The sequence below is a fragment of the Sus scrofa genome, chromosome 18, assembly GCF_054392235.1.
Source record: "Sus scrofa isolate SSC_HxYL_T2T_F1_AM1 chromosome 18, Sscrofa_HxYL_maternal_Yorkshire_Landrace_v2.0, whole genome shotgun sequence".
NCBI lineage: Eukaryota > Metazoa > Chordata > Mammalia > Artiodactyla > Suidae > Sus > Sus scrofa.
In genome coordinates, this window is record NC_139400.1 from 12049915 (window position 1) to 12074269 (window position 24355).

Below are 24355 nucleotides of genomic sequence, written 5' to 3' on the forward strand. Positions count from 1 at the left end.
AGGTTGGTTTGGGCCACTTGTGGAGGGGGGGGTCCCTGAAAGTAGCTGAGAACCTCCACCCGGGAGGTGGGAGCGTGGCAGGGCCGGGGCTGCCCTTGGAGACATGGGGTGGGCACTCAGGCCTTCAGGGATGGCAGCCTTTCAGCACTGGGGCGTGGGGGGGGCTGCAGTGTACACGGTGTCTAGAAGTTGTCCTCAACGCGCCCACATATAAATTTCACTGAGGCACCTGCACAGGTGACCGGAGCCCAGCCCGTGGTCTGGAGGCGTCGGCGGCCGCTGCTCCCTTCAGACGTCCTTGTTTTCCAGCTGCTTTCTTCTGGGACGAGCATTTTAAAGCAGGAAGACAAATAGTAAATATGCTGCATCTCATTGAGATGTGTAATTTTATTCCGAGAAAAACATAAATTATGTTTTGTATTATAGGATTTTAAAAGCCCACATTAGGTTTTATGATTCCCTTGTCAGGTTTTTAAATGTTTTCACAACACTGTTAACGGAATTTCAGCTGCGAATAAGATGGTGTACATAGAGATCTTGCTCTCTCTAAATTATGGATGTTAAAGATTTGAGATGTTTTGTACTTTTATTTTTATTTCTTATACTTGTTTCTTTTATATTGATATCTTGCCCAGTTTTGAAAAATAAATGTACTTTTGAACTTTACTTAGCACTGAGTGAGCCTTTGTTCCTACACAATTTTTGTATGATTTCTATGATTTGAATCAAATTGGATCACATTTTAAGTAATTTCAAGGCAAAGTATTTTCTAGTAAATTTTCTCCCACAGATTTAATTTCTGGAAGGCAGCCATTTCCTATCAAGGTCATAAAATTCTCGGCTGAGGCATATTCCCAGCACTCAGCAAGTACAACACTGGCCCTCACCAGTAAGAATCACCAGTACCACAGAAAACCACGCCCGAGCTGCTTCCGTGCCAGATGCGGTTCCGACACGCTTACTGTTAGATTGTAGGGACAAAACCGTCATCGCGACCCCTCTTCGCCAGGACTGCTGATGCCTGAGCGTGTGTAACAGACGTGCATTTGTAACAGACGTGCATTTGTTCGTCCGTGTCCGAGCAGTTCAGTCACAGAGGCTCAGCTCAGCACACAGCACTGCAGACCAGGTGCGCCTTCACGCGGAATCCGCCTCCACAGCTGTTTCTGAGGCGTCTTCCCACAGGTATTTGTGCAGCTAGAGGATAAACGTGGGACAGATCACAGTCTTTCCAGTTTTGTTCTCCAGCACAGTTTAGGTGAAGCACGTTTTTTAAAGGTGCCAGCACGTGTCCTTTTAACAAACGGTGTCTCCAGACGTGAGTACTTTTCAGCTCAGACATTTGTACCGAAGCAGAGTTAGAGATGCTTTTCTGTAAACTGACCTTTTCTCCTCCTGTGCCACAGGTGGGCTTAGTGCTGCTAGGAAATAATTTAGAATCCGTAACATCCTCAAAGTACAGAAGTTCCATAAAGTTGGGACAAAATTCTGACTGCAGAGTGTTCAGAAAACTGCCCTCCTTACATCCTTGAAGGAGAGTGAAGATAGCGGCGGAGTAAATGGCCCTCGGGGTAGAGTATATGCATCTGTTCAGTCTTGAGTGGAGACAGGGTGTTTGTTTAACCAACATGCAAGTATGACCGACTTGATTAACCTTTCAATTAGTGTTTTTTCCAAAGCTGCCAAGAAATAATCCTTAAAAACCCCAGGAGCTGTCTACAGCCAACTGGCTTGCACAGCTGCTAAGCCCTGATTTGCTAACTCAGAGGAAGTTACATATGAACATTTAAGAATAAAGGAGATCAGCTTCTTGGGTTGATTAGATTAGAAAAACTATTTCTCATGAAAGGAATGCTTTCACTTAGTCCTGTTGTTTTGTCTGGCTCAAGGTGCTTTAATAAAAATATAAACCACATATATAATCTTAAAGTTTCAAGTAGCTACAGTAAAAAAGCCTTTAGACTTTAATTTCTAAAATTGTATTTAATAGGTCTAAAATATTGTTTCATTTGAAGTTATGTGTGTGTGTATACATGTATGTATGTGTGTATATATATATGTATATATATGTGTGTGTGTATATATATATGTATATATATGTGTGTGTGTATATATATGTATATATATGTGTGGGTGTGTGTGTGTGTATATATATGTGTGTATATATATATATAGTGGGTTTTTTTTTAATGGCTGCTCCTGTGGCATATGGAAGTTTCCAGGCCAGGAACTGAATTGGAGCCCCATTTGAGAACTATGCTGTAGCTGTAGCTACGCCAGATCCTTTAACGCACTGTGTGGGTTCAAGGATCAAACCTCCACCTTCTCAGCAACTTAAACCACTTGAATCAGATTGTTAACCCACTGTGCCACAGTGGGAACTCTGAATTTTACTTATTTTTTTAGATTTCATACCACCTACAGTTTAAAAAGTAGATTTTTACATACCCAAGTTATTCTAAGCATAGGTGTTTCCCAGTAACTGAGTTAGTGTCAATTTTTTAAGTTAAAATTAATGTTAAATACAATTAACAGTTCGGTTCCCAATGCAGACCAGACGCATGTCCAGTGTGCAGTGACCAGCTATGGCTGGTCACACGTGAGGAGTGTGAGCAGTCTGCATCCTGTCTCACTTTGCAAATATGGGTGGAAGAGGCAGGAACGCCAGTGAAGACAACGTGCCTGCTCCATCCAAGTAAGTCCGTTCCCCTTTCCTCCATGATGGGTCACAGAAGTGTGGTGTCATCTGCAGTGGTTTGGGCATGGAGAGGACTGTGGGAGAGGTGACAAGCATCCTCGCCCTGCGGGATGCAGTCTTATCAGAAGAGCTAACGTCTAAATCCTGTAAGAATTTGCTAATTTAAGAAAAAGCAGCCACACAACACAGACTGTAGTGTAAGAAAGAATGGGACATTTAACGAAATACAGGCAGGGGGGAACAAGATCAAGATGACAGAGGAGTAAGGCCACTCACCTCTCACAAACACATCAAAACCATCTACAGGGAACACCTGCTGAACACTGGCAGAAGACCTTAGCCCTCCAGAAAGGTTTAAGGGCAAGAGATCCTCCACATCACTGGGTAGAACAACAGGAGAGGAAAAGAAGGAATCGGATGGGACCAGCACTCCTGAGAGGAGCTGTGAAAGAGGAGGGGAGTCTGCACCCTGGGAGGCCACCAACCAACAGGAGATGAGCCAAGATGGAGGGACCCCAAAGCCTTGGAGAAAAGTGCGACAGCTGGACAGTGAGAGCCACTGAGACAGGCTCAGAGGTCAGTTCTGGGAAGGGGACTCGGGTTGGCTGTGTGGAGACAGCCTGAGGGGCTAGGGAGCAGTATGCCAGGGGCTGGGAGCAGACCACCACAGCTGAGGGGACTGAGGTGGTCAGGGCCTGCAGGAGCAGCAAGGCACTGTTGTTGGCGAGGGAAAGAGGAGGAGGGGTGGACTGCCATAGGGATAACTTTATGCATACACGGGCTCTTGGGTGGCCGGGCACCTACAGCATGGGCTGTGGGCAGTAGGACAAACTGCCACAGCAATCTCAGACTCCAGGGGTGAGCATGGCCCACCATCACTAGGGGGTCTGTGAACAGGCACCACCTGCAGTCCCAGTCACCTCAGGGGACACCACAGAGGTGGGCACTGCAACCAGGAGCCACCTGCTTTTCTCACTCCCCTGGGAATGCATGAGCCCTGCTGTTGCCACTGCCAAAGGCTCTGGGCACTGCCTACACCTGCCTGAGGGTCACTGCCACTACCCAGGGCCCTGCATCCAGGAGCAGCCTGCGCCATCTCCCCACAGGTCCTTACCACTGTCAAGGGCCCAGCCACCAGGCAGTGGCTGCAGGCCCTACCCACTGCCTCTCTCTCCTTGGAAACACGAGCAAGCTGCACACCAGCACACACCCTGTCAAGGAGATAACAGCCTGCACACACTGAGGAAAGAGACAGCAAGCATCCAAACCAAAAGCAGCCCTCAAGGAAAAAAAAAAAAAAAAAAAAAAAGTAAACCCTCATAAACTGCCCAGGGGCACTCTCGCATATAAATAACCCCCCAAGAATACAGTATTTGTTTTTCCTCAACTCACAGAATATAGGAAAAATAAAAGCAAAATGAAGAGGCTCAGGAACCATTCCCAGTTAAAAGAACAGAATTCCCCTGAATGAGCAGTGAAACAGACCTCTGCAGTGTAACAGACACAGAGTTCAAAAAGGAGAGAGTGAAAATACTGAAGGAATTAAAAGAGTGGAGGTGAAGAGTAATACAGATTAATTTAGAAAGGAACTAGAAAATGTGAGGAGGAGCTAAGAAAAAAGAAAATTCATCTGCAGAGATGCAAGCTGAGTTAAAGGCACTGAAGAGCAGAAGGAAGGAGGCAGAGAAAGGAATAAGCGACTTGGAATATAGAATAATGGAAATCACCCAATCAGGACCACACACAAAAAAACAAAAAATGACAGGAATAAAAGATTTATAGGATAATATAAAGCAAGCCAATCTACACATCACAGGGATTCCAAAAAAGGAGAAGAAAACAAAAAGGGGATTGAAAATATATTTGAAGAAATTATGGCTAAGAACTTTCCAAATCTAAAGGAAACAGACATCAAGATACAGGAAGCACTGAAGGCCCCGAACAAGTTGAACCCAAACAGACCCACATGAAGACATTATAATAAAAATTGCGGAAGTTAAAGATAAGCAGATTCTAAAGGCAGCAAGAGAAAAGCAAAGTTAGTTATAAGGGAACCCCCCATAAGACTATCAGCTGATTTCTCTACAGAAAGACTACAGGCCAGAAGAGGGTGGCAAGATAACTTCTAAAAGGGAAAAAATTGCAGCCTGCAGTACTCTACCCAGCAAGAATTATCATTTAAATAGAAGGAGAAATAAAGAATTTCTCCAACAAACAAAAACTAAAAGATACAGCAATACTTAAACCCATTCTAAAAGCAATACCGAAACGGTTCCTCTAAACAGGAAAGAAGTTAACAAGACAGAGGATGGAGGAAATCACAATTGGAAAGCCATCACTTAAATAAGCCAGTATTCAAATTCAAAAGGCAAAAGATAAAACCTATTTGTAAAAGTGATGATAAATAAGTACAAGGACAGCAAAAGGATAAACATGAAGATGTAAAAAAAGGACTTCAAAGTCATAAAATGTGGGAAAGGAAAGACAATCTTGACTTTTCAATCAAAAGACAGAGTGGCAGACTAGCTAAAAAAGCCTACAATATGCTGTCTACCGGAGACTCATCTTAGCGAGTGAAAATGAGGGGATGGAAAAAGATATTTCATGGGAACGGAAAAGAGAGGAAAGCAGGAGTTGGAATACTCATATCAGACAAAAGAGATTTTAAAACAAAGGCCATAAAGACAAAGAAGGTCACCATTTAATGAAAAAGTATCCATTCAAGAAGAGGATATTTAGGAGTTCACGTGGTGGCGCAGCAGAAACAAATCTGACTAATAGCCACGAGGACACAGGTTCGATCCCTGGCCTCACTCAGAGGGTCAGGGATCTGATGTTGCCATGCACTGTGGTGTAGGTCACAGACACTGCTCAGATCTGGTGTTGCTGTTGCTGTGGCACAGGCCAGCAGGTGTAGCTCCAATTCGATCCCTAGCCTGGGAACTTCCATATGCTGCAGGTGTGGCCCTAAAAAACAAAAAACAAAAGGAGGATATTACACTCATCTCTCCCTCTCTCTCTCCCCCCCCCCATATATATATCCCTAATCTCTCTCTATATATATATATGTGTGTGTGTGTGTGTGTGTGTGTGTGTGTATATATCCCTAATCTAAGAGAACCCAAATACATACAAGAAATACCAACAGACATAAAAGGAGAAATTGATGAGAATACAATAATAGATTTTAACACCCCACTCACATCAATGGGCAGATCCTCTAGGCAGGAAATGAGACAGCAGAGATCCCTAAATGACAAAATACAACAGTTAGATTGAATTGATATTTTCAGGACATTAGATCAAAAAAAAACCCTAGAATAGGAATTCCTGTCATGGCTCAGTGGTTAATAAATCCAACTAGGAACCATAAGGTTGCAGGTTTGATCTCCGGCCCGTTCAGTGGGTTAAGGATCTGGCATTGCTGTGAGCTGTGGTGTGGCTAGAAAAGACAAAAAACAAAAACAAACAATATACATTCTTTTCAAGTGCACATGGAACATTCTCAAGGATTGAACACATACTACAGCACAAAACTAACGTCAACAAATTTAAGAGTACAAAAATTATTGCAAGCATCTTCTCTGAGCACAATGGCATGAAACCAGAAATCAACCACAGGAAAAGAAATGAGAAAAAAATGACTACATGGAAATTAAACAACATGCTACTAAAAAAACCAATGGGTCACTGAGGAACTCAAAAGGGAAATTAAAAAATACCTCGAGACAAATGATTACCAAACACAACCATTCAAAATCTATGGGATGTCACAAAAGCAATTCTTAGAAATGCATAGTGATACAGGCCTTTCTCAAAAAAGAAAAATCTCGGAGTTCCCGTCATGGTGCAGAAGGAACAAATCCGACTAGGAACCATGAGGTTGCGGATTCAATCCCTGGCCTCGCTCAGTGGGTTAAAGATCCAGTGTTGCCGTGAGATGTGGTGTAGGTTGCAGACGCAGCTAGGATCTGGCATTGCTGTGGCTGTGGTGTATGCCAGCAGCAACAGCCCCGATTCAACCCCTAGCCTGGGAATCTCCATATGCCATGGGTGCAGCTCTCAAGAGACCAAAGACACACACACACACACACACACACACACACACACAAAAGAAAAATCTCAAATCAACAACTTAGCCTACCACCTTAAAGAATTAGTAAATCAACAAACAAAAGCTAAAGTCAGCAGAAGGAAGGAAGTCATAAAGATCAGAGAGGAAATCAATGAAACAGATTAAAAAGAAAAAAGTTAATAAAACCAAGAGCTGGTTCTCTTAAAGGGTAAAATAAAATTGACAAAGCTCTGTCCAGACTCAAAGAAGAAAAAAGAAAGAACCCAAATAAACAACATAATAAACAAAAAAGGAGAAATCTCAATGGATACTGCAGAAATACAAAAAACCGTAAAAGAATACTATGAACAATCACATGCCAACAAATTTGACAACCTAGAAGAAATGGACAACTCTCTAGAGACATACAGACTGCCAAAACTGAATCAAGAAGAAATAGCTCATTTAAACAGACTGACCACTAGAAATGAAATTGAGTATGTAATAAAAACACTCTCTACAAACAAAAGTCCAGGACCAGATGGCTTCACAGGTGAATTCTAACACACATACAAAGAAGAGCTTATTCTCGTCCTTACACTTTTCCGTAAGGTTGAAGAAGAAGGTGCACTCCCAAAAACATTCTATGAAGCCACCCTCACCCTAATACCAAAACCAGACAAAGATAACTACCAAAAAAGAAAACTATAAGCCAATATCTTTGGTGAATATAGGCACAAAAATTCTCAACAAAATTTTAGCCATCTGAATCCAACACCGCATAAAAAAGACCATACCACGACCAAGTGGGATTCATCTCAAGTTCACAAGGATTGTTCAACATATGGAAATCAGTCAACATCATAACCACATTAACAAAGTCAAAAACCACATGATCATCTCAATAGACGCAGAAAAGCATTTGACAAAATCCAATATCCATTCGTGATAAAAATCTTATCAAAGCGGGTATAGAGGGAACATACCTTAACAAAAGCCGTTTCTGACAAACCCACAGCAAATATAATACTCAATGGAGAAAATCTGAAAGCCTTCCCACTAAAATCTGGAACAAGACAAGGATGCCCACTCTCACCACTTTTATTCAACACAGTATTGGAAATCCTAACCACAGCAATTAGACAAAAGGACTTAACACGTATCCAAGTTAGAAGAGAAGAGGCAAAATTATCATTCTATGTAGATGGCATGATACTATATATAGAAAACCTTAAGGACTCCACACAAAAACTACATGAACTGATCAACGAATTCAGCAAAGTAGCAGGATACAAGACTAACATTCAGAAATCAATTGCATTTTTGTATACTAACAATGAAATATTAGAAAAGGAAAGTAAAAATACAAAAACTTTTAAAATCACACTCCCCAAAATTAAATACCCAGGAATTAACCTGACCAAGAAGGTAAAATACTTATATGCTAAGAATTATGAAACATTAATCAGGAGTTCCCATTGTGTCTCAGTGTAATGAACCCAATTAGAAACCATGAGGACCCAGGTTCAATCCCTGGCCTCGTTCAATGAGTTAAGGATCTGGTGTTGCTGGGAGCTTCAGTGTAGGCTGCAGACACGGCTTGGATCTGGCATTGATGTGGCTGGCAGCTACACTCCAATTTTACCCCTAATCTGGGAACTTCCATATGCTGTGGGTGTGGCCCTTCAAAAAATAAAATAAATTTAAAAACATTAATCAAGGAAGTTAAAGAGGATTCAAAGAAATGGAAAGACATTCCATGCTCCTGGATTGGAAGAAATAATATTGTTAAAAATGGTCATACTACCCAATGTAATCCACAGGTTTAATGCAATCCCTGTCAAGTTACCCATGACATTTTTCAAAGATCTAGAGCTAACAACTCAAAAATTTATATGGAACCATAAAAAACCCAGAATTGCTAAAGGAGTCCTGAGGAAGAAAAATCATGCAGGAGGCATAACTCTCCCAGACTTCAGACAATATTACAAAGCTATAGGAATCAAAACAGTGTGGTACTGGTACAAAAGCAGACATACAGACCAATGGAACAGGATAGAGAACCCAGAAATAAACCCAGACACTTATGGCCAATTAATCTTTGACAAAGGAGGCAAGAATATAAAAATGGGGAAAAGACAGTGTCTTCAGCAAGTGGTGCTGGCAAAACTGGACAGCTGCATGTAAATCAATGAAAGTAGAATACACCCTCACACCATGCAGAAAAATAAACTTGAAATGGCTTAAAGACTTAAACTTAAGACAAGATGCAATAAAACTCCTAGAAGAGAACATAGGCAAACATTCTCTGACATCAACAAATGTCTCTTAGGTCAGTACACATGTTTTCTTAGGTCAGTCTCCCAAGGCAACAGAAATAAAAACAAAAATAAACCAATGAGGCCTAATCAAACTTAACAAGCTTTTGCACAGCAAAGGAAACCACACACGTGCACGCACACACACACACACACACACACACACAAAGAACCTACAGAATGGGAGAAAATAGTTTCAAATGATACAGCTGACAAGGGCTTAATCTCTAAAACATACAAAACAACTTACACAATTTAACAGAAAAAAAAACACCCAACCACCCAACTGAAAAATGGGCAAAAGACCTGAGTAGACATTTCTTCAAAGAAGGTAAACAGATGGCCAATAGGCATGTGAAAAAATGCTCAACATCACTGATTATTAGAGAAATGCAAATCAAAACTACTATGAGGTACCACCTCACACTGGTCAGAATGGCCATCATTAACAAGTCCACAAATAAAAAATGCTGGAGAGGGTGTGGAGAAAAGGGAACCCTCCTTCACTATTGGGGGGAATGTAAATTGGTACAACCACTATGGAAGACAATATGGAGGTACCTCGGGAAACTAAATATAGAACTACCGTATGACCTAGAAATCCCACTCTTGGGCATATATCCAGACAAAACTTTCATTGAAAAAGATACATACAACCCTCTGTTTATTGCAGCACTATTCTCAATAGCTGAGACAGGGAAACAACCTAAGTGTCCATTGACAGGTGAATGTATTAAGATGTGGTACATATACACAATGGAATACCACTCAGCCATAAAAAGAAATCATGCCATTTGCAGCAACATGGATGGAACCAGAGATTTTCATACTAAGTGAAATAAGTCAGAAAGACAAATACCATGTGATAGCACTTATCTGGGATCTAATATATGGGACAAATGAACCTATATACAGAACAGAAACTCATGGACATGGAGAACAGACTTGTGGTTGCCAAGGAAGAAGGGGAGGGAGTGGGATGGACTGGGAGTCTGGGGAGAGTAGATTCAAATGAGTGCATTTGGAGTGGATAAGCAATGAAATCCTGTATAGAACAGGGAACTCTAAAACACACACAAGCATACACACACACACACACACACACACGAATGAATGGGTCACTTTGCTATATAGCCGAAATTGACAGAACATTTTGTCAACTATAATTTTAAAAAATGTTTTAAAAAGAATGAGGCTGATGAAACAATGTCCTCAAGCCTAAACCCAAGTACTACACCGTTCCCCCAAATTACCTAATTTTGAATTAAAAATCCAAGTTAGTGCAAGTCTCACTGCCTTCCTCAACACCTTCCATGAATTTCAATCTGTCCCAGGTGAGCTGTTCTCCCCTGCTGCCCCCTCACCCATCTGCCGTGTTCTTGTCACCCTCAACTAGACAGGGCTCAAAGCATGTCATCTTCACCTGTACCCTCCTCATACCTGAGTCTCACCTAGCTTTGTTCACACCTCTCCACTCACAGGGTAGGGCTGCCATGATTCCTGTTCTCCACAGAAATCTGAACAGGCTTCTTGCTGCCACCTGGCCTGTTTTTTTCCTCCCTCTCCCATTGTCCTCCATACCCTGACAAGAGCAGTTTTTTCTGAAATAGAATTCTGGTTGTCACATTCATGCTAAAAAGAAGGAAGTACCCAAAACTGTAATTTTTCAAACCTTTCCTAATCTCTTGTGTCATCCTCACCTCACCCCCCACCTTCCCATTGCTCACAAAGATTTACTTGCTGCTCCTCATATAAGGTAACTTCCATTCCTATCTGGCAAGCTTCCGTCCTAAAACAAAAAAAGCTTTTCCTGATTCTCCCAGGCTGTCTTGTTTAGCTTCCTCCTAAACTTTGTCACCTTAGCCCTCTAACACAGAATAACAGATGCCTTAGAGGCGGACAGTTTACTCTCTGCAGGCTTTCTCCCCTGCTGACAAAGCACAAGCATCAGTTGGACCAGATCAAAATGTAAACCCTTAGTGTCTTGGTGCAGCCCTGTTCTTCAGCGTAAGCACAGCTGGTCTAGGGGGTCATGGAGGGCAATTGAGCTGAGGAACAGGCAGGGCCTGGTGAGAGGGACACATGACCTCTGGAATCTCAGTCCAGCTGCTGAGAGCATCGGTCAGCCCCGCTTCAGGGAGGGGTTAGCATCCAGAAAGCGAGGTCCAGGTGGAAGAGGTATGAGAAGTCACACAGAGTAAAATATTAAGACCCTGCAGCATAAAAGAATATTCCATTAGTTAAATTTCTGTAGATGAAGGAGAGTTCTGAGCCCCACATCAGGATCCCCAGCCTGAGGGTCTGGCATGAAGAGGAGAAACCTCCACGGTATTTGGCTTTGAAGGACAGCAAGGCGTGAGTGCAGGGGCTCCAAAAGCCTGACAGAAACAGAGATTCTACTCTTGAAGGGTGCACACAAGGTTACACGTGCACCAGGACTCAGCACAAAGCAGTAACTCCATAGGATCCTGGGCTAGATCTACCTGCAAATCCTGGAGGGTCTCCTGGGGAGGTGGCAGTCGGCTATGGCTCAGTGTGGGGGCAAGGACACCAGTGGCAGAGGCCCCAGGGAATATGGATCAATGTGAGTTCCCTAAGTGGTCCCAATTTTAGGACTGAGACTTGCCTCTACCCAATAGCCTGCAGGCTCCTTTGCTGGGACACTTTGGGGGAAATAACCAACAAGGTGGGAATACAGCCCCATCCATCATCAGAGAGGCTGCCTGAAGTCACCCTGAGCTCACAGTTACTTCCAAACACACCCCTTGACATGGCCTTGCCCACCAGAGGACCAAGAGCCAGATTTACCCACCAGTGGGCAGGCACAAGTCCCTCTGGACCAACCTCACTCACCAGGAGGCAGACACCAGAAGCAAGAGGAACTACAATCCTGCAGTCTGTGGGATGGAGACCACAAACAAAAAATTAAGACAAAATGAGACAATAGAGAAATATGTTCCAGACAAAGAACAAGATAAAAACCCAGAAGAACAACTAAGTGCAGTGGAAGTAGGCAATCTACATAACTAAAAAAGAATTCAGAGTAATGATAATAAAGATAATTCAAGGTCTTGGCAGGGGAGAGGGGAAATGAAGGCACAGAGTAATACAAAAAATGGTTAACAAAGAGCTAGAAGACTTAGAGAACAACAGATGAATAATAACTGAAATGAAGAATACACTAGAAGGAATCAATAGCGGAATAAATGAGGCAGAAGAACAAATAAATGATCCAGAAGACAGGGTGGTGTAAATCACTGCCATGGAACAGAATAAAGAGAATGAAATGAGAACTGTCTCAGAGACCTCTGGGACAACATTAAGTGCACCACCATCACATGACAGGGATCTAAGATGGAAAAGAGAGAAAGAAAGAAAGAGCCTGAGAAAATATTTTAAAAGGTTACAGCTGAAAATTTCCCTAACATGTACAAGGAAACAGTTAAGTCCAGGAAGCACAGAGAGGAAGCCAAGGAAGAAAATGCTGAGACACATATTAATCAAACTTCCAAAAATTAAAGAGAAAATATTTAAAGTGACAAGGGGAAAGCAATAAATAACATACAAGGGAATTCCATAAGGTTATAAGGTTATTTTCCAGCAGAAATTCCTCAGTCCAGAGGAAGTGGCAAGATATATTTAAAGTGATGAAAGAGGAAAACCTACAACCAAGAATATTCTACCAAGACCCTCATTCAGATTCAAGGGGAGAAATCAAAAGTTTTAAGACAAGCAAAATCTAAGAGAATTCAGCACTACCAAACCAGCTTTATACCACATGCTAAAGGAATGTCTCTAAGTAGAAAAAAAAGGCCACAACTAGAAAAAAATATATATGTGAATGGTAAAGCTCACCGATAAAAGCAAACATAAAGGGAAGAAATCATCTACATAGAGATAGGATATCAAAACCAGCAATTACGACAAGAAGGGAGTGTATACATGCAGGATATTGGCATTTGAAATGCATTTGAAATTAAGAGACCAGCAACTTAAAACAATCTTGCATGTGTACCTACTGCTATATCAAAACCTCATGGTAACCGCAAACCAAAAATGTGCAGTAGATACACACAAAAAAGAAAATCAAAACACAACACCAAAGATAGTCTTCAAATCACAAGAGAACAAAGAGACAGAGAAGAAAAGGCCTACAAAAACAAATCCAAAACAATTAAAATGACAATAAGAACATACACATAGATAATAACCTTAAATGTCAATGGGTTAAATGTGCCTACCAAAAGACATAGACTGGCTGAATGGATACAAAAACAAGACTTGTATGCTGTCTACAAGAGATACACTTCAGCTCTAGGGAAACATACAGACTGAAAGTAAGGGAATGGAAAAAGGCATTCCATCCGAATGGAAATCAAAAGGAAGCTAGAGTAGCAATCCTCATATCAGACAAAAATAGATTTTAGAAACTGTTACAAGAAACAAGGAAGGACAGTACATAAGAATCAAGGGATCAATCCAAGAAGAAAATATAACAATTGTAAATATATATGCACCCAACACAGGGGCACTTCAACATGGCAAATGTTACCATCCATAAAAGGAGAAATCAACAGTACCCTGTAATAGTGGGAGACTTTAACACCACACTTATATCAATGGATAGATCATCCAGACAGAAATCTCAATAAGGAAACACAAGTCTTAAATAATACATTACACCATACAGACTTAATTCATACTTATAGAACATTCCATCCAAAAGCAGAATACATTCTCAGGTGCACATGGAACATTCTCCAGGACAGATCACATGCTGGGCCATAAAGCAAGCCTCAGTAAATTTAAGAAAATTGAAATAATATCAAAACATCTTTTCCAACCACAACACCATGACATTAGAAATCACAAGAAAAAAAACTTTAAAAAAAAAAAGCACCAACACGGGGAGGCTAAACAATGTTACTAAACAACCAATGGATCACTGAAGAAGTCAAAGAGGAAATTAAAAAATACCTAGAGACAACTAACAAAACACAACAATCCAAAACATATGGGATGTAGAAAAGCAATTCTAAGAGGGAAGTTTATAGCAATACAATCTTACCTCAGGAAACAAGAAAAATCTCAAAAAAAAAAAAAACCAAAAACAAAAACAAACAAAAAAAACCCATCTAACCTACAGCTAAAGCAACTAGAGAAAGAACAAAAGAAAACCCAAAGTGAGAAGAAGGAAAGACATCATAAAGATCAGAGCAAAAACAAATGAAATAGAGACAAAACAACAGAAAAGATCAATGGAACTAAAAGCTGGTTCTTTGAAAAGACACACAATCCATAACCTCCTAGCCACACTCATCAAGAGAGAGGACTCAAGTCAATAAAATTAGAAAGGAAAAAGGAGAAGTTAATACTGACACCACAGAAATACAAAGACTCATAAGAGACAAGCAACAAAATGGCAACGAACTGGACAACCTAGAAGAAACAGACGAATTCTTAGGTGTAATCCTCTAAGACTGACCAAAGAAGACATAGAAAATATGAACAGACCAATCACAAGTACTGAAATTGAAACTGTAATTTGAAAACTTCCAACAAACAAAGTCCAGGTCCAGATGGCTTCACAAGTGAATTCTATCAAACATTTAGAGAAGATTTTTTTTCCCTGTCTTTTTGCTGTTTCTTTGGGCCGCTCCCATGGCATATGAAGGTTCCCAGGCTAGGGGTCGAATCAGAGCTGTAGCCACTGGCCTATGCCAGAGCCACAGCAACACGGGATCCGAGCCGCATCTGCAACCTACACCACAGCTCACGGCAACGCCAGATCCTTAACCCACTGAGCAAGGGCAGGGACTGAACCCGCAACCTCATGGTTCCCAGTTGGATTCATTAACCACTGCGCCATGATGGGAATTCTTAGAGAAGATTTAATGCCTATCCTTCTGAAACTCTTCCCCAAAAAATTGCAAAGGAAGAAACACTCCTAAACTCATTCTGTGAGGCCACCATTACCTTGATATCAAAACCAGACAGATACCACAAAAAAGAAAATTACATGCTAGTATCACTGATGAACAAAGACACAAAAATTTCTCAACAAAATACTAGCAAATTGAACCCAAAATTACATTAAAAGAATCATAAACCAGGAGTTCCCCATTGTGGCTCAGTGGATTAAGAACCTGACTAGTGTCCATGAGGATTTGGGTTCAATCCCTGAACTCACTTAGTGGGTTGAGAAACTGGAGTTGCCACAAGCTGCTGAGTAGGTTGCAGAAACAGTTTGGATCTGGCGTTGCTATGGCTGTGGTGTAGGCTGGCAGATGCAGCTCCGATTCAATCCCTAGCCTAGCATGGGAACTTCCATATGCCAGGATGGATCATAAAAGAGAAGGATCATACACCATAATCAAGTGGGATTTATCCTAGGCTATCCAAGTATTTGTCAATATCCCCAAATCAATCAGTGTGATATACCACATTACAAACTAAAGAATAAAAACCATATGATCATCTCAATAGATGCAGAAAAGGCTTTTGACAAAATTTGTCAGCCATTTGTGATAAGAACTCTCCAGAAAGTGGGCATAAAGGGTAGCTACCTCAACACAATAAAGACCAATATGATAAACCCACAGCTAACATCATTCCCGATGGTAAAAAACTGAAAGCATTTCCTCTAAGATCAAGAACAAGACAAGGATTTCCACCTTCACCTCTTTTTTTATTTGACATAATTTTGGAAGTCCTAGGCCAGCAATCAGAGGAGAAAAGGAAATGAAAGGAATCCAAATTGAAAAAGAAAAAGTAAAACTGTCACTGTTTGCAGATGACAAGACATTATACATAGAAAATGCTATGGATGTGAAATTAATACACATAAATCTCTTACATTCCTATACAGTAACAATGAAAGATCAGAAAAAGAAATTAAGAAAAAAATCCCATTTACTATCACATCAAAAAGAATAAAATACCTAGGAATAAACCTAAGGAGGCAAAAGACTGGCACTCTGAAAACTCTAAGATGCTGATGTGAGAAATAAAGATGACACAAACAGATGGAAAGATATACCACATTCTTGGACTGGAAGAATCAATATTGTCAAAACAGCTGTATTACCCAAGGCAATCTACAAATTCAATGCAACTTCTATCAAATTCCAATGGCATTCTTCACATAACTAGAAGAAAAAAAATTTAATTTGTATGGAAACACAAAAGATCCTGCATAGCCAAAGCAATCCTGAGAAAGAAAAGCAGAGCTGGAGGAATCAGGCTCCCTGACTTGAGACTACATTACAAAGCTGCAGTAATCAAAACAGTATGGTACTGGCACAAAAACAGAAATACAGATCAGTGAAATAGGATAGAAAGTCCAGGGGTAAACTCATGCACCTCTAGTCAGTCAATCTGTGACAAAGAAGGCAAGAATATACAGTGGATAAAAGTCTCTTTAATAAATGGTTCTGGGAAAACTAGACAGCTGCATGTAAAGAATGAAATTAGAATATTCTCTAACACCAAATACAAAAATAAACTCAAAATAGAGGAAAGACCTAAAGGTAGGGCCAGATACTATAACACTTTTAGAGGAAACCATGCAGAACATGCTCTGACTTAAATCACAGCAATATCTTTTTGGATCCACCTCCAGGAGTAATGAAAATAAAACCAAAAATTAACAAACAGGACCTAATTAAACGTAAAAGCTTTTGCATAGCAAAGGAAACCATAAATACAAAGACAAGCCATGGAAGTGGAGCAAATATCTGCAAACAAAGCAACCAACAAGAGATTAACTCCCAAAATATACAAACAGATCATACGACCCGATCAAAAAATAGGCAGAATATCTCAAAAGACATTTCTTGAGAGAAGACACACAGATGGTCAAAAAGCACATAAAAAAATGCTCAACATCACTTATTAGAGAAATGCAACTTAAAACTTCAGTGAGGTACCACCTCACACTGATCGGAATGGCAATCATTAAAAAGTCTACAAACAACAAATTTTGGAGAGGGTGTGGAGGAAAGGGAACCGTCCCACACTGTTGGTGGGAATCTAAAGTGGTGCAGCCACTGTGCAAAACACATGGAGGTGCCTCAGAAAACTACAAATAGAATTACCATACGATCCAGCAACCCCACTCTTGGGCATCTACCTGGAGACAACCATAATTTGAGAAGAGGCATGCATCTCAACGTTCATTACAGCACGATTTACAGCAGCCAAGACATGGAAGCCACCTAAATGTCCAAGGCCAGAGGAAAGGTCCCAGACATGTTTCTCTGAAATCTCCATCTTGTCCTTCTTTACTTTATCCCATCTTCCTGCTTTGGAAAAACACTCACAGTGCTGGTAAATGACTTAAGCTTAAGAGCAAAGACTGTTATGTGCCTAAAGGTCAGAGTAAAAGCTTAACCTTTTACCAGCTAAGTGGCTTTTAAAATAGTAACAGAACTTTTATAATAGTAAACAAACCCTATACCGTCCACCCATAGCCCCTCCTCACTTGATCTCATCTGAAGAGCACAATAAAAGCTGTGGTTTCTGGAGGCAGGGCTCTTGGTCCCTGAGACCTTGAGTCCCCCCTGGTTCCCACCTTTCCTGTCTCTGTGTCTTCTTTTATGTTAACTTTTTTCCTGAAGTTTCACAGCACCCGTTCTTCAGCCCCCTCCTGCTGAGCTGGTCTGGCAAGGAATGGGTAAAGACAACAGGTACATGCAGATGTGGTATCCACAAGAAGATGCGCCGTAAAAGATGATGAGATAAAGCCATTTTCAGCAACATGGATGGACCTAGAGATTCTCAGTCCACATGGGATAAGCCAGAGAAAGACAAAAATCTAAAAAAAGTGATACAGATCACCATATTTACAAAACACAAGCAGACTCACAGGCTTAAAAAAACTTACGGGTTACCAAAGGGGAAAGTGTGGGGGTGGAGAAAGGGATGAATTAGGAGTTTGGGATTAACATTTGGACACTCCCATGTATAAACTAGATGACTGATGAGGACGTACAGCATAGCACAGGGACTCCCCTCCATATTCTGTAACAACCTTTATGAGAAAAGACTCGATATGCATCTATGTATCACCGAGTCACTTTGCTCTATGCCTGCAACACAACATTGTAAATCTACTCCAATACGAACTAAAACTTAAAAAAAAACCTTCAGGGACACAACAGAGTAAAAGGTGACCCATAGAAGGGCAAAACCATCTGCAGACCATATATCTGATAAGGGGCTGATATTAGACTATAAAAAGAGCTACTACAACTCAACATCAGGAACCATGAGGTTGCGGGTTCGGTCCCTGCCCTTGTTCAGTGGGTTAAGGATCCGGCGTTGCCCTGCGTGGTGGTGTAGGTTGCAGATGCGGCTCGGATCCCGAGTTGCTGTGGCTCTGGCGTTGGCCAGTGGCTACAGCTCCGATTCGACCCCTAGCCTGGGAACCTCCATATGCCGCGGGTACGGCCCTAGAAGAGACCAAAAAAAAAAAAAAAAAAAAAAAAAAAGGCTGGGGTAGGCATTTCTCCAAAGAAAATGTATGACTGGCCACTGAGCGCATGAAAAGATGCTCAGCATCACTGATCACAGGGGAAGCGCAAAGCTAGGATGAGACCACCTCACACCAGTCTACTCTCCACAACCCAAACAAACAACAATCTAAAAGCGCTGGTGAGGATGTGGCGAAGCTGGAACCCTTGCACTGTTGCTGGGAATGTAACGTTGGGGCAGCCCCTGTGGAAAAGGGTATCCCAGGTCCTCAAGTTTTTAAAATAAAATTACTGTAGGATCCGAGATCCTACCGAGCAGGTACCTAAAAGAATTGAAGGCGAGGTCTCTGTGAGACATGTATTCGCTCACGTTCATGGCAGCGTTTTTCACAATAACCCAAAGCGAGGAGCAAACCCAGCAAACTGGCATGGATGGGTAAACAAAACATGGTGTATACACCGGAATAGGATCGGCATGAAAAGGAAGGGAATTCTAACACCTGCCGCAGTGTGGATAACGTTTGAAGCCATGGTGCTACTCGACAAGCCAGACAGAGAAGGGCCAATACTTTAGGATCCTACTCGCGGGAGGGGCCGACTGGGGTCAAATTCATAGACGCAGGAAGAGAGTGAGGCGGGGGCGGGGAGGATGAATATGGTGAATGGGTGTTTAATGGGGACAGACTTTCCTCTGGGGTCCATGGAACGTTCTGGAGGGGATGGTGGTGATGGTTGCACAGCAACATGAATGTATGTAATGCCACTGAATCCTACACCTAAAATGGTACTAGGGAAGTTTCATGTGTATATCAGTTTTTAAAAAAAGGAGAATGGAGGGCTTCCCATTGTGGCTCGAACCCGACCAGTATCCATGAGGTTGCGGGTTGGATCCCTGGCCTTGCTCAGGGAGTTAAGGATCTGGCGTTGCCACGAGCTGTGGTGGAGGTTGCAGACGTGGCTCAGAGCTGGCGTTGCTGTGGCTGTGGCGTAGGTCAGCGGCTACAGCTCTGACTGGAGCCCTAGCCTGGGGACCTCCATATGCCGCTAGTGCGGCCCTAAAAAGCAAAAAAAAAAAGGTGGAAAATGGAAGACATCACACTAGCTAAGCCAGCATGCAGTGATGAGGAGACTGGGCCAGTTCCACTGAATTCCCTCTTCCATCCACAAGACTTTCACTGAACGTCCTTAAACCAAGTTTTCACAACCCCAGATCCACACGTAGGGTGAAGGTATAACCTAACGTATCAGCAGGCATGCGCGCATTTTTCAGTAGCTCTCATCTGCAAGAGGGTTTGACCTAGAAAAGAGCCACCAATTACCATGTAGAAGCAAAGAACAGCTGGAGAAGCACGTGTGCAGAGACAGGAGTCCGCTCCTCCACAAAAGCAACCAGAACCTGGACCTCAAGGGTCAAAACCAACGCCAGATTTTGTGGAGCTGAACTGCACAAAGTTTGGGTTTTAGGCTTCAAAGCTCTCGGGCTTCTGAGGTTATGCTCCTAGATCTTTGCAGCCAAGGTGACATACTGAGATCATTGCTGAAAAGGGGGGCTGGGCAGGCAGAGGGGCCCTTACAGATGAGCAGTTCCTTCTCCATCCCTTAGCCCAACGGCCCCTGTTAGGGAAAAGCAGCCCGGCCTGGAAAGGGCGGGGGCCGTGGCGTAGGAGTGAAAACCCTGTGGCATAGATGCCCGCGTTTAAGACAGAGGCGTGTGGGTCCAAGAACCCCCTGGTGTCATCGTTAGTTGTCCTGTTGTGCTTTTTGTTCTCCAGCAGTGAAGGCTTGAAGTTGGCCCTGGGGCCCCAGGAAGGGAGGAGGGGACGGTGCCTTCGGAGCAGAAGCAGAAGTTCAGGAAGGAAAGGGGAGACGGGCACGTGCCACCTGCCTCTGTGAGGACTGAGTCAGGAGCCACTGCAGCTGCCAACCCTCAGCACCCTGAAAGGAGCCGGGCTTAGGGGCTCGGGAGGGAGGGCTCCGTGCTCTGGGAAAACTGGCAGAACAGGCCTTCAGATAGTGAGATGTTTTCAGAGGATGTCATGAGCCCAGGTCTTGCATCGCCTCGTATCTAGAAAAGCACTAAAGTCCTTCACGGCGATGTCTCTTCATGACCGGCAGTGCCCTTGAGACGAGCAGTGACCTTCTGCAAAAATGCGCGCCCGGCTGCATGGACCTCCCCCTTCACCCGCATCCCATCTAGGCTGACCTTCCCCCGATCTCTCTGGAGCAGTTTCTCAGCTCTCGGAAGGCTGCCTCCGGGCTCTGGTCCTCATTTTGCCCAAATAAAACTTACCTCTCACCTCTCATGTTGTGCCTTTTGTAAGCCACCACGTCTCAGTAAGATAAAAGCACAAGAAATGCTCTCCCAGGAGGACCGTGCTTTTAGGCGAGCTGCTCGGTGTGGCGGCTCGGGTTGGGCGGTGAGCACGAGATGATGCATCGCCCACGGGCAGCCCCGGTGAGGACCTTGAGGTGCCCACCGCCCCTCCTACACGGGTCCCTGAAGCCACAGCTCCCACAGGGACAGCAGACTGGGCTGGCACCCACCCGAAACAAGCCTGCTTGGCTCCTGACGCCTTTCCATCACCTGGCACAGAAAATACCGCTCCTCCTTCCCGCCCGGGACAGAAGGAAGGCGCTGCTGTCCTGGAGGGTGTGCGGGGACTACAGGGAAGCAGCCAGGTCTCAGCAGAGGGGCTCTGCCACCCTGGTCCTGGGGGGAGGAGGGAGGGGGAGGGGGAAGAGGCTAATGGTTGTTGCAGGTGTCACATTACATCAGCAATTCTTAATTCCAACAGCTGCCTAGAGAGTTCCCTGGTGGCTCAGTGGGTTAAGGACAAGCTGACCTCATGCCCACCACCCCTGCCCCATGTGGCCCTCGGGTCAAGTTCAAGGGCACCATAGCTCTGACCCAGAGCCAGCATAGAGAAGGCCCCCCGAGTTCTGAGCATGAGGCAGTTGCCTTGCTGTGTGTGATTTGGGGAAAAGAGGAGATTTTAAATTCTGACTTTGATATAAGGTCTTTACTGAAGACTCATGGACCCATCTTAACAACAAAACAGGCACCTTGTCATCCAGTCAGGAGAATGCAGGTGTGCCTGCTGGTCAGGACATGACCCTGACCAGGCCACCCACCTTGGCTGCCAGGCGGACATGCCCACAGGTGTGCTGCAGACACAGGCACAACTTGTATTGACACAGATTGACAGCTGCTAACGTGTTGTTTGCACACCACTTGTGTGCTCCCCCTGCAAACTCTCCAGAGCAGTATTCCTATTTTTTTCCCCAGGTAGGATTTTATTGCGCCTGCCCTGGAGGCGGAGGCGGGGGTCGAGAATGAAGCACACGCCCAGCCCCCCCCCATGCTTCTTTTCAACAATCCCATCCGCCCCATGCCCCATTACCTTCTTTTTTTTTTTTCCCTCTCCTGTCTTTTTTTGGGCTGCTTCCGCGGCACATGGAGGTTCCCAGGCTAGGGGTCAAACCGGAGCTGTAGCCACCTGCCTACACCAGAGCCACAGCAACGCAGGATCTGAGCCGCATCTGCAACCTACACCACAGCTCACGGCAACGCCGGACCCCCAACCCACTGAGCAAGGCCAGGGATTGAACCCCACTGCAACCTCATGGCCCCCAGTTGGACTCGTCAACCACTGAGCCACAATGGGAACTCCAGCCCCGATTGCTTTTAGTCAGGTTTTCTCACTGGTAAACTTTGCGTTGCGTGTGTGTGTGTGTAGAATATTTGGCTTTTATTTCAACTTACTCCTGTTCTGAGGTTTCGTCCTAATTACAGAAAGCTATTTCCAGGTTCTTCCCTCGTTACAGAAATCAGTGTGCTGGCTTCACCATCACCGGGCATCACCAGTCAGTAGGATGAAGGTAATACCAACCTCGGATGCTGGGCAGTGGCGCTTCTCTTGCTTAGAATGACTTCCTTTTTCATGGAACGTTATCTAGAGGAGCGACGGTGTGCCGATTGTGCCCACACCTTTACACACTCGCACACACCCAAACTAGTCTCCCCAGAAAAACCTTTGAACTTTTGAAAGCCACTGCCTGCATATAATAAAAAACAAAGTTATTTTCTGTGTTTGAATACAACCGTATCGGAGTTTAAGAACCTGCTAGGAGATGGCACAAGTCACAGCTAAACTGCAACAATGGCCTCATTCAGCTACAAAAATGCTCATTTTATATGTATGGATGTATTTTTGTGGCCGTGCCCACGGCATGTGGACGTTCCTGGGCCAGGGATGGAATTTTGAGCCCCAGCTGTGACCTATGAAGCAGCTTTGGCAAAGAAGGATCCCGAATCCACTGAGCCTGGCTGGGGGAATCACGAACCTGAGCCTGCAGTTGGATTCTTAACCCCTGCACCAGAGCAGGAGTGCCCAGAACTGCTCATGTTAACAGCTCGCTGTTAAATCACCAGCAACACTGTTGCTTTGGGATCGGGGAAGCTCAGGACACAAAATCAGTGTCTTTGGAACATAGTACCTTAAAATGATGCATGGAAGAGCAGGCATACCTGCTAACATCACCGAGTTTCAGCACAGATCAACGAATTTACAGATGCAAGTCAACTAACTGCTCATTAACCCGCCTAGTTAGCCTCCCCGAGCAGCAGCACCTGTAAGAACACTGCTCGTTCTGGAATGAACTAACCACACAGAGGACAGACTCAAAGTATCCATGAGCCTCTGGGAGCCGAGGAGCCCAGACTGAGGGCACAGCCCCTGAAGGGCTGCAGGGACCCTGTTGGACGCCCCAAGACTGGGGCAACACCTATTTCATTCCTGGAGAAGCACCAAATAAGGCACGTCTGTCTGAGCCCACGTTACCTGACGTTTCCAAACAGCGCGTTGATGAAGGCAGTGGGAGTCAGTGGTCCTTGAGCGCGTGTCCTAGCGGGGCTGTGCACTTGTTACCCAAGGGGCCTCTTGTCTGCTGCACAGCAAGCCAAAATCTGAGGCTGAGCCGCCAAAGTTTGCCCGCAAAGCAGCCAAACGAGGAGACAGGAGACAAACCTCAAACCCGCCTCCCGGAGGCCAAGGGGCTGCGGGTATTTATGGGATGAGGGATAAGTGGGCAGGGCGAGGAGGGGTGAGGTGGGCGGGCAAAGGTGATTGGAAAAAGGTGCAAAATCGCCCTTCTGCCCAGGCGTAACAGGGTACAGGCCGCCTCTGGGTCAGAAGGCCACCTGGGCCCCCGCGCAGGCCCCGTTGACCGGCCCAGGTTCCGCTCCAGTCTCAACTCGCTCAGCGTAAATTAGACGCAGCTGACTCCTGTTCCTAGCAAACAATTCGTATTGTTTAGGCTCTGCGCTGCTCGCAGGACACGGAAGTCTCATGAGGACAGGATGAGTGACAGCAGGTGAAATGGATCTGGCTCGTCACATCATGAGATGTCTGAGCTGCAGGTGTCCTGGTGGAGGCCAGTGGTCATGGGGCATCCCCTCTGCCCAAGGCCAGGACCTGCTGCGGGTACCTGGGGGGTTTCTGGGCCCTGGGGTGCTGCTAGCCGGTCTGGAAATGGAATCCAGGCCCACAAGGCAGGCAGGGACAGGCCCTGGGGTCCACAGTGAATCTGCCCCGATGTGATCTCGAATTTCCCTTAGTCCCTCGCTGTTTCCTCACCCAGCCAGGCCCGTGGCAAGAACTGAACAAGAGAAAACCAGCGCCTGCCGGGGTCCCTGAGCAGCTGGACGTCAAGTTGGGTGTGACAGGCGCTTCGTCTGTATTTGCAGTTCAGCATCTTATTTGTTTATTTTTTTGTCTTTTTGCCTTTTCTAGGGCCGCTCCCATGGCATATG

The 24355-nt window shown here is 44.2% G+C and overlaps 1 protein-coding gene and 1 long non-coding RNA gene across 12 annotated transcripts in view; one reads left to right on the forward strand and one right to left on the reverse strand.

The window, feature by feature from the left end:
• PAXIP1 (PAX interacting protein 1) overlaps nt 1-666 on the forward strand; it is a 44488-nt gene extending 43822 nt beyond the window's left edge. For all 6 annotated transcript variants that reach the window (XR_014833436.1, XR_002340250.2, XM_021078627.2 and 3 more), the window contains one exon: nt 209-666. Coding sequence is in view for 4 of the 6 variants with exons in the window: in XM_021078627.2 (XP_020934286.1) it covers nt 209-224 (16 nt within the window). In the remaining 2 variants the exon portion in view is untranslated. The remainder of the gene's footprint in view (nt 1-208) is intronic.
• LOC110257517 (uncharacterized) overlaps nt 1-23585 on the reverse strand; it is a 33156-nt gene extending 9571 nt beyond the window's left edge. For 2 of the 6 annotated variants that reach the window (XR_014833466.1, XR_014833463.1), the window contains exons 1-3: nt 23385-23585; nt 22434-22599; nt 5902-5947 (exon numbers count right to left, since the gene is read on the reverse strand). This is a non-coding gene — a long non-coding RNA (uncharacterized LOC110257517). Of the gene's footprint in view, nt 1-207; nt 5666-5901; nt 5948-22433; nt 22600-23384 lie in introns of those variants that run through there. The other 4 variants (XR_014833465.1, XR_002340251.2, XR_014833464.1 and 1 more) reach the window with 4 other exon arrangements.
• Nucleotides 23586-24355: the final 770 nt, after the last annotated feature.